The 13,761-nt window shown below is 39.7% G+C and overlaps 1 protein-coding gene across 1 annotated transcript in view; it reads left to right on the top strand.

Annotated features, from left to right (window-relative positions):
- Pde11a (phosphodiesterase 11A) overlaps window positions 1-13,761 on the top strand; it is a 396,671-nt gene that overhangs the window by 167,793 nt on the left and 215,117 nt on the right. The window contains exon 5 of the mRNA XM_031370689.1: window positions 3,323-3,387. Within this exon, the coding sequence (XP_031226549.1) occupies window positions 3,323-3,387 (65 nt within the window). The remainder of the gene's footprint in view (window positions 1-3,322; window positions 3,388-13,761) is intronic.

The raw sequence follows: 13,761 nt of genomic DNA, 5'->3' as shown, positions 1-13,761 counted from the left end.
GAATAAAGTCACTCACTCAAGTCAAATAGTTTTGACCATAGCAGGAAGTCTGTATCCAAAAATTGTGCTTACAATTCATTCCTTGGCGCAGCAGAACTGTCAACTCTCAGCTTGAAAGACCCCTGTGGGGAGACCCCCACTCAAATTTCGGGAGGACGTGCACCCAAGGAATCACGAGAGACCATCTTGATGTAAACACATGAGGCAGTTTAATATCGGAGCTCAGGGTCGACACATATCTCATGCAAGAGATAGAAGAATCGACGATGACGAGGCTCAGGGGTTAGGGGTTTATATAGGGAAAAGGTCTGAGGGAACAAAGGAATCAGCATAGTTATACATGATTGGCTAGTTCAAATATCAAATATAGTACATGCAGATCAGAGCAGGAATTCCTAAGGGTGGTGCTAATCTGAGTCAACAGAGCATCTGGCTGACCTTAAACCATATCTAAGAGGACCAGATGACCCATTACTCAGTTGGGTCGTGCCAGGGCCCAACCAGACATATCTTTGCATGCTTTCTCCTCCACATCTTCCCAGCCTGCTAGTTCCCAGAATGTCCCAACAGCTCGCCTGCCCCTGCCCAGGCCCATCTGGACTTGCTCAACCTTGGTCCACTGTGTTTTCCTCAAACCTGCAATTTTCTCATTAGCTAGCACAAGTCTCAAATTTAACTCTTTCACGCTTAGCTACGATGGAGGTAAAATACTTCGGTGATTTAAGGGTCATTGAAGTACAGCCTTATTACAATGAAATCCAATGTCTAAAAATTGTTCTTATTTTGGGCTTGTACCACAGAAAGAGCCAAGACTTTAAACTGTACTAAATACAAAACAAACAAACAAAAAGACTTTATATATTTATGTTCATTTAAGAAAATACTAGTAGTGATGTATTATTTTGAAATATACAGTTAATATGTTTGGAGTTATTTGAAATTTATACTGAGAAAAACATATGTATTTTCAGTATTGCTGTGGACAAGTACCTACATAACACTGTTAAATTGATTGTTGTTTTATATCAAACAACTTTTATAGTACTCATTTTTATTGTTATACTATTTTATAAATTTTAAGGAATATGACAAAAAAAGATATTGTAGGTATTAAAGAGGAGGTCTCTGGGAGGAGTTTTGGTTCAAAAGGGAAACAAGAATGTGATTTAATTCTATTTAATTCTATTTACTTAAAATATGTTTTTAAATGTTAACAAATTCAGACAAATTGAAATTATGTAACTTTCTCATCATAATGCAATAAAAGTTTAAAAAAAGATATATTTATATGTCTTATATTCTTTGTGATTCTATGCCTAAGCATCTATAGCTTAAAATTCCCAATTCTATCTTATAAAATGCTTCCAAATGGAAAATACATTTTTAAAATATCTTAATTCTCTTTATTCTTGGGACATTCCTTGGGCTTGATTCTTAAAATGTAAAACCAGTGCATACTTACATGCATGTGCCACATACACACACAGAGTAAGAAAGAGAGAGAGAGAGGCAGGGGAGGGACTATAATTACAAATAAAAATAAGTACTTTTAAAAGCCCTAACTTTGCAAAATTATAAAGTAAACATGTAGAAAAAATGTATTGAATTCGTTAATGAGAGTAACAGAAAGTTGGTGAAACTGATTCTAAAGCAGACACTATGCTGGCTAGTTTTTATGTCAACCTGACACAAGCTAGATTCATCTGACAAGAGGGAACCTCAATTGAGAAAATGCCTCCATCAGGTTGGCCCTGGGTAGATGGTTTCAGGGTATATAAGAAAGCCAACTGAGCAAGCCACTCAGGGCACCCTCCTATGGTCTCCATTTCAGTTCTTGCCTCCATGTTCCTGCCTTGAGTTCCTGCCCTGACTTTCCTCAGTGATAAGAGTGTGACCTGAGTGTTGTAAGCTGAAATAAACTTTTTCCTCTCCAAGTGACATTTGGTCATAGTGTTTTATAACAGGAATGGAAACCCTAAGACAGGAGTTAAAGCAATGCTAGCCCAAATAGCTATATTACACAGATATTTTTAAGCAATTACTATCATCTGGGTCAATGCTGTCAGAAGCTTTGGGCTTTAATTTTCTGCTGCACAGCAATCATATGCTTTTCTTCTTGCATAAAATCCATTTACATTGCTATCAGTATTTCAAAAGTCAACACCTTCCCTGACAGAAATTTTAATGTTCCATAAGTAGTAAAATTAAGTCATAAATTATTGTTGCTGATATTAAAGAATATACAAACTTATTTATTGAGTCAGAAAATGAAAAGATATGTTCTTCTTAATTTCTAAAACCAGAAACAATTGATATTATACTGATTTATTATTTGATTAATATTATATGGTGCCAAGCCAAGTTACTTTAAGTTACTTTTAATCTGTGTTTATTCATATTTGGACACAATATATAGTTAACAAATAATTGTGAAATGAATATTAAAATATTGATTGATTGATTGGTTGGTTGGTTGGTTGATTGATTGATTGATGAGGTCTTACTGTGTAGCACTAGCTGACATGCAAGTTGCTATGTAGAGCAGACCAGCTTTGGAACTCATTGAGATCGCCTGCCTCTGTCTTAGGAGTATTGAGATTAAAAGTATGTGCTACCATGCTCAACATTGAATTGAAGTTTCTAATGGCAGAATATATCTGTCTATTTTCCTTCTGAACATGTTATACATACATAATTAACAGCTGCAATCCTACTTGCTCTTGCTGATGAAGGCAGACTGGAGTAGTGGGTAAATGGACCATGGAATCAAACCAACATGGTTTGAATCTCAGGTCTACAATCTACTGTCTACACATCTTCCTGCATAACCACTTAACCCCTCTAAGCCTTGCTTTCCCCTCAATAGTCTGGGAGTCATCTACTTGGCTAATATCCTGTAAATATTTACCCATATGCAAGGATTGGCTATAGCTTGCACATGCCTCCTTTGCAATAAAATGGCAGGCTGAACCTTACAGCGTGGTTTGTTGTTGTTGTTGTTGTTGTTTCAGAAAAAAGAACTTGATGCACTTTAGGCAAAATAGTGAAAAGAAATTACAAATAATGAAAGATCAAGCTTGCAAGCCCAGGTACCAAATAGCTTGGGTCAAGTGGTGTTGGTGATTGTTTGCTACAGAAGTCGTCAAGCATAAAATGTGCATTAGACCTTTCTTCTCTTCTCTTGGGATCTCCCCTCTGAAATGGCTCTTTAATCCCCAATTATTGTAATGATCATCACAGGGATGAAAACAGTTATTGCATCATTTCGAACTGTGGGGAAGCTTTAATTGACTTGGATTTGCTGTCTCTCTGTATGACACAGGTGGTGAAGTTTACCAAATCCTTTGAACTGATGTCCCCAAAGTGCAGCGCTGATGCTGAGAACAGGTAAGGCTCATGGGGCTGTACTTGCCTTTTGATGTTCCTTGGTCCTTGATGCTAGCTGTGTCACATAATTCTTTCAGGATAAGAGTTGCTTTGCTCTATATCAATCAAGTGCGGCCATTTCTCACTTTTTCTGAACTTCAGAACTTAATAAAGGCTGTGGCTGAACAATGAGTGTGTACAGGATACAACTCCCTTGCCATGTGTTCTTAAGACAAACCTGTAGGATGAAGTTCAGTGGCACTAGCCTGTCAACCTAGCTGCTTGGGAAGCTCAGTCAAGAAAACCCCAAGGTCAAGGCACACCAGTGCAATGGAGTAAGACCAAGGCCAGCTTGGGAGAAACTTAGTGGGATCCTGTCTTAAATACTGAGAAGGTTTAACTCAGTAACAGAGTGCTTGCCTGGAGTGAGTCTCTGGTTCACTGCTAGTGCCACAGAAAAACAAGACTGATATGTAATACTTGTGGTACATTATAATCTTGCCTGTGGACTTTAATGCCACCCTCCCCTGAACTTTGTAATGGTTTGAGAATTTCAGACTTGCTTTGCAAGGAGTACGGAATAGCCATGGAGGAAGCCGGTTCTCGTCAACTGCCAGCTTTTGGTTTTGTTTCTCAGCAAGCATTTGACACCGAGCATCTAACATTGAAGCTGTAAATAAAGTTAATTTTTCATATTCCCTAATTGTTCAGAAAACACAACTTTCTGCTTCATTTTGATCCCCCTGCTTGCTCATATTTGGCCAATTATGCCTTCTCCTGATAAGAAAGGTGAGTTTCCAGCAGTTTGGCTCCGTTGGCATGTTTGAGACTCTCACAATAACAGTAAGGGTCAGAGCCAACCCAAGAGTACTCCTCAGGCTTGCACTCCTAGGAATAACAGCTGGGCTACTACAAAAGTTGATTCTCTTGGCTTTTATTCATCTCCAGAGGGAAAGGTAAGAAGTAGTGAAATTAAGCAAAATGCAAATATTCAGAAAACGGTGGGTCAGGTGCTGAAGACAATATGAGGATGCCACTCCTGATACTGATAGTCTCAGCGGTGCAAGCAACTTCCTTGCATTGTGTGACAAGTGTGCTGACTGTGTGCTGACTGAGAATAAGTGCTTCACTGCCTCAAATCTTTGGAATTAGACATGGTTAACCCTGAAAGGCAGAAGAGAAAATCAAAGGTTGGCAATGTCCTAGCCTTTCCTGTCAGCTTGACACAGCCTAGAATCACCTGAAAAAGAAATCTTAATGGAGTGATTGTCTTTATCAAGTCAGTTGTGGGCATGTCTGTGAAGGACTGTCTACATTGATATAGGAGAGCCCAGATCACTGTACGTGGCTCCGCATGTGGTCCTGGACTCTATAAAAACACTAGTTAAGAATGAGCAAGTGAGCAAGCAAGAGAGAGGGCAGGAAGCAGCATCCCTCCATAGTTTCTTCTCTAAGCCACTGTATAAGGTCCTGCCCTAACTTCCCTCATGACAAATTGTAACCCAGAACTGAAACCCAACAGAAGCCTTTATCCTCAAGTTGTTTTTTGGTCAATAGTCTTTTATCAAAGCCATGGAAAGAAAACCAGAATAAGCAAGTTTAAGTCACTCAGTAAAGGTCCTATGACCAACAGAAAGTAACCTTACACCCAAGGACAACTTTTCTGAACTGTAAACTTTGATTCTGTTGTGACACTTAACTTAAAATGCAACAATTGATCACATAGAATAATGAATATCTCTTAGGTTAATGTTTTTCCAAATCTGGTTGATCAATTAAAACCAAGTTTGGCAAATTTGACAAAAACTTAATTCTCAGGTGTATGCTGAGATATTCCTATTAAATATATTGGAGATTAAATACAGAGATCTATATTTAAAGGGCTGTCCAGGTAAACTTTTGTTTCAATATTCACGTGAAATTTGATAATTAAAAACATGTATTACTGCCTTTAATTTTGGAAAACAAATATTGTATTAGTTACTTCTCAAAATACCAGACAAAAACAACTTTAAAAAGGAAGGGTTTACTGTCACTCATAATTTGATGTTGTCTTAGACAGGGTTTCTATTCCTGCATAAACATCATGACCAAGAAGCAAGTTGGAGAGGAAAGGGTTTATTCAGCTTACACTTCCATATGGCTGTTGATCACCAGAGGAAGTCAGGACTGGAACTCAGGCAGGTCAGGAAGCAGGAGCTGACGCAGAGGCCATGGAGAGATGTTCCTTACTGGCTTACTTCTCCTGGCTTGCTCAGCCTGCTCTCTTATAGAACCCAAGACCTCTAGCCCAGGGATGGCACCACCCACAAGGGACCCTACCCCCTTGATCACTAATTGAGAAAATGCCCCACAGCTGGACCTCATGGAGGCACTTCCCCAACTGAAGCTCCCTTCTCTGTGATAACTCCAGCCTGTGTCAAGCTGACGCACAAAACCAGCCAGTACAGGTATAAATCTGTAACAACAGGAGAGTCACGGTTCAGCAGCACGAGGCAGCTGGTGCTATAGCATCCAGTCAGAAAGCAGAGTGCAGGATGGGCTGAGTCACCTCACTTTCTCCTTCTTATTCAGTCCAAGACCATAGACCATGATGCCACCGACATTTAGGGTGAAACTGCCTACTTCAAGTAATCAAATCTGGAACCACAAGCACACAGATCTGCACACTGTTGACTCCTAGGTGATGCTAGGTTCTCTCAGGTTAAAAATTAGATCAGTGTTTACCATCACAGAAGCCAGAAAGTCAGAGTGGACACTTTATGTATTTATTTATTTATTTATTTTAATCAATTGTATGAATTTAAGAGAGACTTTGCTATGTGGTATGTAATTCCATTTATAGGGCATTGTTTCAAAAAGTAAAATAACAGAAGCAGAGAGCAAAGCAGCAGGGGACAGAAGTTGAACGGGAGCTTGGCTGGAAATGAAAAGGAGGACCCAGCTTATGGTAGATTATCTATACCTTGTTAATGATGGTGCCTGAATTAACAGATGTAAAGATATTTGAAGGGATTCACAGAATTTACACTAAAATCACTTGTGGTCTTTGTGGTTCATTCTTTAAACAAAAGTTATGAGAGGTTGAAGCTTTTTGTAGGAGGTTTTTATGTTCACGGGCGTACATGGTGTTGGCACTGTATTTCTTCATATCAGCCAATCTCTATCCAACAAACATATAGGCACAGAGCCACCGGGGAATACTCAGACATTTTCCTAAATGGAATGTTGTAAAATGACAAAAAGTGCATTAGAGAAAATATCTATGGATACTAACTTCATTGGTTATATCTTGCATGCTGTATCTCCCATCTATGCAGGTTCTATTTCCATCTCTGTAGGCTCTGTGGAGTTCTTGAGACATATCTTTTAATATCCCAGCGCTTCGGTGTTGCTGATTTTTCTGCTGTTGAGCCTATTCACTCAGTTACTTCAGAGTTAAAAATTTCTGGCCTTACGATTGTTTTAAAGAACTTCCATGTCAAAATGAAATGACCCAAGACCCAGACTGCCCTTGGAAAACTTTTTGATAATAAAAAAGAAAGGTCAGCTTTCCTTTAAAAAGACATTTTAAAAGTGCCTGTGAACTCTGACGTTATGAGACAGTCCCGTTCGTCTTTCTATTTATGGCTTCTAAATTAATGGAGAATGTTCATCTATCTCGGAAGATCTTCCGTTCTTTGCCCAGTGATTTTCCTCTTGCAGATGTGGATTCCTCAGTCTCTTAATTGGAATTGAGAGGAGTGAAGACAAGCAGCCCCAACTCATAGTTAGCCAGAGGCACAAGCGACAAGGCTTCGGATCACAGCCTTTCCATCGTGTAACACCTTCCCCCTGCAGATCTTGCCCATTAAGGCCTCCAGTCCTCTGAACATCACTTAGTAATAAAACAGTGCAGCCTTTAAAGGGGGTTTTTGGAGAGGAAACCAGGAAAGAGCATAACATTTGAAATGTCAATCAAGAAAATATCTAAGAAAGAAAAATCACAACAACAACAAAAATGAAGGGTGATTCTTATAGCTTCTCTAAAGATATTTCAGGACACTGCTGCATTTTTGATCAGCTCCAGTTTGGAGCTTGTTGGTTCTTAGCTACAATCCTTGGAGACCTTTTTTGTTTTTCTAAACAAGTAAGTTTTATCACTGACTCATTGACCAAACCAGCTCAGCCAGTCAATGGATTCTCCAGGGAGGGAGTGAGGATTGAAAAGAAAAAGACAATTAGACGACACTATAACATGACCCCAGCCAGTTCTGAAGCTGAAGTCCAGTTTATTTTTTTCCAGTCTGCTTTTATCATTCTAAATACATACAAAGAATATGGTCACTCTTTAAGGCATAAACAAAGTAGTCAAGAAACAAACAGGACAATAACCAAAGTAGTCAAACAAGGCAATAAACAAAGTTCCATGGCCACTATGTCCAAAGGTTTACCAGGACGATCCAGATACAAGGAATGCAAAACGTTCCTCAGTTGTATTTGCCTTAAGCCTACTTTGATGTCCTAGCCCAAAGTCAAATTGCTGCCAAATTCCTAGAAGGTGGCCCCTAAAGCTCTCCACAACTCATTAATTGCACTTAACCTCTTAAGCAGCCAGTTTCTTCATGATCATGCCCATGTTTGTTTGTGTGTGTGTGTGTGTATCTCTCAGTGAGATACATACCTGCTTCAGGACATCCTTGGCAATGCCTCCTTCTTCTTCTGATAAAAAGTCATTTTGCAGTAGCATCCTGTGCTTTCTGCCTTTTTTCCCCTAAATATATTCATTGAAGACACTTCTTTATTCAACAACCATATCCTGACTACCTGTTGGCTGGGAACTGTGTCAGGTGGCAGGGCTACAGAGATTTAAAACAAAAGCAGAGGACTCTGTCCTCAAGGACCCAGTGGTCACCCAACAGTGAAAGTAAACTAGGAACACAGTAGAATATAATAAAACAATCTAATATAAAAATGCAACCAGATCTGACCCAACCCCCAGATTACAGCTACAAAGTTACATTAACAATGATAACTCCTGTTCTCTCTAGTGAGACAGGTGTCCAGACCTTGTCGGAGCAGCCTTTAGAGATTTCAGGAAGTCTTTAGGATGCTTCACAACCACCTTTATGGCTGAATCATCATTTTCCCCAAGCACTCACCCAGAGCTCCTGTCCTTTTGGACATGGCTCAACAAGCACCTGCCGGATGGGCCTCCTGTCTGCTCTCTCCTAGAACTCCCATGTATACACAGGAGTTTCAACCACTATTCTGCCCCTGCACTCTCTTAGATGTACCAGTTATTTTTCCCAAACCTGAATAAAACTGATAGTTTGTGTGGAAATCAGGGAATGTGTACTTTCCATAACATCTGACATAGTGTGTTGCCTGGTCCCTAAATGGCCCTGTGTATAACCTGGATTTTTGTCACCATCAGCAGAACCTAAGAATCTAAACTGGGACATGTTTGCATATGGAGGGACAGTTATTTGCATGAGTTGATGTTTGTGAAAGAAAAGGACTATAAAGATGAGGCTTGAGCATCTGAGCCTGTTGACTGAGAAGGGAGATCAACAGAGAGGTCAAAGGATAACTCAGAGATCGACTCTCAGTCTAAGGCCTTTTTTTGTACAGGGTTTGTACAGGGTGTTATGTTAATGCAAGGGATGGTCTCTATAGAGAAAAATAATAATAATTTTCTTTCTATCCTGATTTATTTGCCAAGTCAGGACCCTACTAATAAAAAGCAGAGAAAGGCAGTGGTTGTGTCTTTCTCATGTATGCATGGGAGCTACCAAGGGAAAGATATGTAATTCTTAAAGAAGAGGTTCAGAGCTGTGGTTTGATTGCCAGAACCCTCATGGTACCTTACAGGCATCCATAGTTCCAGTTGCAAGGGATCTGGCACTGTCTTCCAGACACTTTGGCACTAGGTATGCACACAATATACATACATACATACATACATACATACATACATACATACATACGTATGTACGTATGTATGTACATACATGCACACAGGCAATACAGTCAAATACAGAAAATAAAAAATAAAAGTAAATCTTAAAAAAAAAGAAAGATCAATGTATTATTGAGAAGAGACTAAAGAGAAGAGGTGTTGACTACAAGATGGTAAACTATAGGAAGGGAAATACTCCATATGGAGTCCTAAGCTTTGTCATGTGGGTTTCTCTGGTGCATCTCCAGGCCAATAAGGGTTTAATGTTGTCTGTAGTGGTCAAATTTTATCCTTCCTCATAAGACAAGAGTAAGGGCACCCTCATTATTGTATGACCTACTTTATGGCAGAGAGCTTTTCTTGGATCTGCTTCTCAGTTTCTCTCAGCACAAAATAATCTTATGGTACAGGGTACATCTTTGTGTGACACGTTATTGTCTCCTATGGCAACCAGCTCATATGAGGACAAAGGAGAGGTGGACCTCAAGGAAAGCTTTTGTATGTGGTAAGACGTCAGTCAGGCCTTACAGGTCCTAACTAACCTCCAGGGAGGGGAACTGTCATAAGCAGAGACTTGGAGAGGAGAGACCGAGCGAACGAGCATCAGGGCTGGGAGCTCTTGTCACAAGGATCATCATTATTGCTGGTGATGGTCCCTAATTCCTTGTCGTATCCAGCTACTGAGAATTCCATCTGACTGAGGTGAGAATCCTATCGGGTCCTTCTGCTATGCTTAGAGCCACTTAATTGGCTTAGAATCTGGGGAATGACAATAGATAGTGATGTGATGAGGTTTCTATCTTGACAAGTCACATGGGCTAGGATGCAGAAGGACCACAGTCATGTGGGCTCGGTTGCAGAAGGACCACAGGAGGGGAAACTAGGCCACCAGAGACTAAATCCTGTATGTAGCAAAGATTCTTCTGTGGAGGACCTCCATGGATCCCCTGCCTTTAACTTTGCCACATCAACAGCCATCATCTTTTGGCTATTCTTTCTATGCCATAATCTCTAGACTCTTCATGTCCCTTACCTATTCCCTAGGTATATTCCAGCTTGTAAGAGTTGCAAGTGTCCTTTAAAGAAGTGTTCCATGATAGGATAGGTTGTCTTGATGTTTGCAGAATCACGATGCATCAGAGAGAGGCAAGTTTGCAGGTGATATGGTAGTATACATAAGTAACCCCCAGAATTCTACCAAAGAACTTCTCCAGCTGATAAACAACTTCTGCAGAGTGGCCAGATATAAAATTAACTCAAATAAACCAGTAGCCTCCCTTTATACAAATGATAAACAGGCTAAGAAAGAAATTAGGGAAACAACTCCCTTCACAATGGCCACAAATAATATAAAATATCTTGGGGTAACTCTAACCAAACTAGTGAAAGACCTGTTTGACAATAACCTCAAGTCTCTCAAGAAAGAAATTGAAGAAGATCTCAGAAAATGGAGAGATCCCTTATGCTCATGGATTGGCAGAATTAATATAGTAAAAATGGCCATCCTACCAAAGGCAATCGGCAGATTCTATGCAATCCCCATCAAAATCCCAGCACAATTCTTCAAAGACATGGAAAGAGCGATTCTCTAATTGATCAGGAAAGGCAAAAAACCCAGAATAGGGAAAACTTTTTTTTTTTTTTTTTTTTTTTTTTTTTTTTTTTTTTTTTTTTTTTTTTTGGTTTTTCGAGACAGAGTTTCTCTATTGTAGCCATGGGTGTCCTGGAACTCACTCTGTAGACCAGGCTGGCCTCAAACTCAATAATCTGCCTGCCTCTGCCTCCCAAGTGCTGGGATTAAAGGTGTGTGCCACCACAGCCTGGTGCAAAAACAATTCTTAACAATAAAAGAACAGCTGGGGGAATCACCATCCCTGACCTCAAGCTTTACTATAGAGCAATAGTGACACAGGAGTCTTTGTAAATGAAGGCTCCCTGTGATAGAGGCAGAGGTTGGAGTAAAGTAGTGTCAGAGGCAGCCTGCCATTGCTGGCTTTGAAGACAACAGAAGGGACCATGACCAGGCAATGTGGAAAACTCTAGAAACTGGGAAAGGTGAAAGAATGAAGCCTCTCCTAGAGAATCACAGGGTATTAACCTGCTGCTGTTTGAAGCCACAGAGTTTATGGTAATTTGGAAGAGCAACAGTAGGACACTGGTATAGAGATTTAATTTGAAAAGCAGTTCAAGAAGAGAACTCAGCAGTAAGTGAGATACTAGAAGACAGGCAAGCAAAGTTATCCAGGATCCAGGGCTGAGGAGCTGGAACTCACAGGAAATGGAGAACCTCCCACATTAAGGATTTGTGAGGATTTGAGCATGGTTGCATTGTGTTCCCTTTCAGTCTGTGCCTCATTTATCCGTGCATGGCATGGGCATGCTGCAGCCGGCTGCTAGCAGAGTTCTCCCTTCTGCAGTGGTCTGGGAGGCTCTGATCTCACCAGGTCCTAACTTCAGGTCACAGTAAGTCACTTCTGAAAAAACAGGGACAGAAAAAATATGAAAGCTTTTACGATTCAAGAAATACACATATATGCACACATATACACAATACACGCATACAATCTCATGTTGTCAAGCCTAACCTTGAACTCCTAATCATCCAATTTCTACCTTAATTCTGGTATTACAGATGTGCATCACCATGTCTGGCTTCTAAAAACACTTAAGATGAAAAAGAGGTTATTTTAAATGTTATTTCAGAGAAATAGTGTTCTTTAAAGGTGATTCCCAATCCAAAATTCATGTCTACCCCAACCCTCAAAAGGAAACTTCATTTGGACATGAAGATAGAATTAGTTAGGCATCTTGAAATTAAATGAAGCTAAATTTACACTTATTGGCCAGTCCATCCAGTGACACATGTCCTTCTGAGAGAAGTAGAGGCAAAGGGACAAATGCCATGTGAAGACAGGAAGAAATTGGAATGTGGTATCTTCAAGTCAGGACCCTTGTACTGTGAAGGGAAGAAATTACTACTGCTTTAAAGTTAGTGGTGATTTGGCTATCCTAGGAGACTAATACACTAGTTATTGATTGAGGAAAATCAAATTGATAACTCCTATCGGATATTTTTCTAGCAATGGAGTTCCAGGAAGCTGTGATTCTGTGAACCCAATATTGTCATGATAATGATTTCTTATTTAACTGAAGAAGGAGAATTAACTGTTATGGAATGCCTAGTGGCTGTCAGACTTATCTGGTTTCAGTGCCAAAATACCCATGGAATTACTATTCTCATTTTTTAAATGAAGAAATTGAGGCTTGGAGAAGCGAAGTGTGTTGCACACACACCGTTTTAAGCTAGAGAAATCTTAAGCCATCTTCTGAGAGTAATATTCCACTCAACATCTCCCCTTTCCTGTGAGCTTAGGCCTGGAGGGCATTATCATCCAGTACCCACTCTGTTAAGACCAAGATTACACCGTCTAAAATATTTTACATGCCCAGGGGGTTGTGTTTACAGAAGAACACAAGTATCAACAACCCATCCAATAATTCCAGAAATTGCAAGACTGGCATGTGGATCATGAGTTTAAAGTCTGCCTGGGCTACCTAGAAAGACTGTCAAAACAAAGCAAAAAGTAAACAACAAGAAAGTTCTCAAATTGACCAGGGAACCATTAAGAAGTCTGCAGCATGATCAGAGTATTATCAGCCATATTACAGTAGACTCTGGCTAAGCCACATTCAATTCTGAAACAAAAAGAAAAAAGTATGTCTTGAAAATGCCTTTGGCAATTTAATCATAGCATTTTTGCATCAATTCATTAATTTTAAAAAATTCGTGACAATTCATTTATTAGGATTACTGAATTTTTGTGATTGGGCCCTGTACTCCTAACTCTGCCCTGTTTCAAAAGGCAGAGAGAGGCCTCAGACCTCGGAAGAGACTTTATGGGGGAAGTTAGTTTACATGGATGCTTTAAACTGCAGAAACCCAAGTGCACAAAGGAGATGGCACTTAAGGAAACACGAAAAGAATGACGTTCAGGTTCTCTGAATTGTTTTCTCTTCCAATATGGTATTACTTTTTGAATGCCCTCATCATTAATTTGATGTTTTCTGACTTTCATTTAGGAAAGTCAGTACACCTGAGACAGCCTGAGACAGTTATGTTTTCAAACAATAAAGAACTGGTTCTGGTAGATATTCAATTTCCAAAGGAGTACTCATTCACTAGCCAGCCAGACACTCTGCTTCATAAGCCCAGGGATGGGGATGCTTGAGTGGCATTGAAAGTTGGGATGGTGAGTGCTGTCTTAGGTGACATCTGTGACACAACTATCAACTCACAGATATTTATATTGCCACTTTGTGTATTGTACATTGTTGGTGCTACCTAGCTGGGTTTAAATGCTGGTTAATATTTTCTTTTCTTTTTTCTTTTTCTTTCCTTTTCTTTTCTTTTCTTTCTTTCTTTCTTTCTTTCTTTCTTTCTTTTTTTTTTTTTT

Source organism: Mastomys coucha, unplaced genomic scaffold (assembly GCF_008632895.1).
Source record: "Mastomys coucha isolate ucsf_1 unplaced genomic scaffold, UCSF_Mcou_1 pScaffold15, whole genome shotgun sequence".
NCBI classification, from domain to species: Eukaryota; Metazoa; Chordata; class Mammalia; order Rodentia; family Muridae; genus Mastomys; species Mastomys coucha.
Note: the sequence above shows the minus strand (reverse complement) of the source record. Positions and strands in the feature narration are given on the sequence as shown.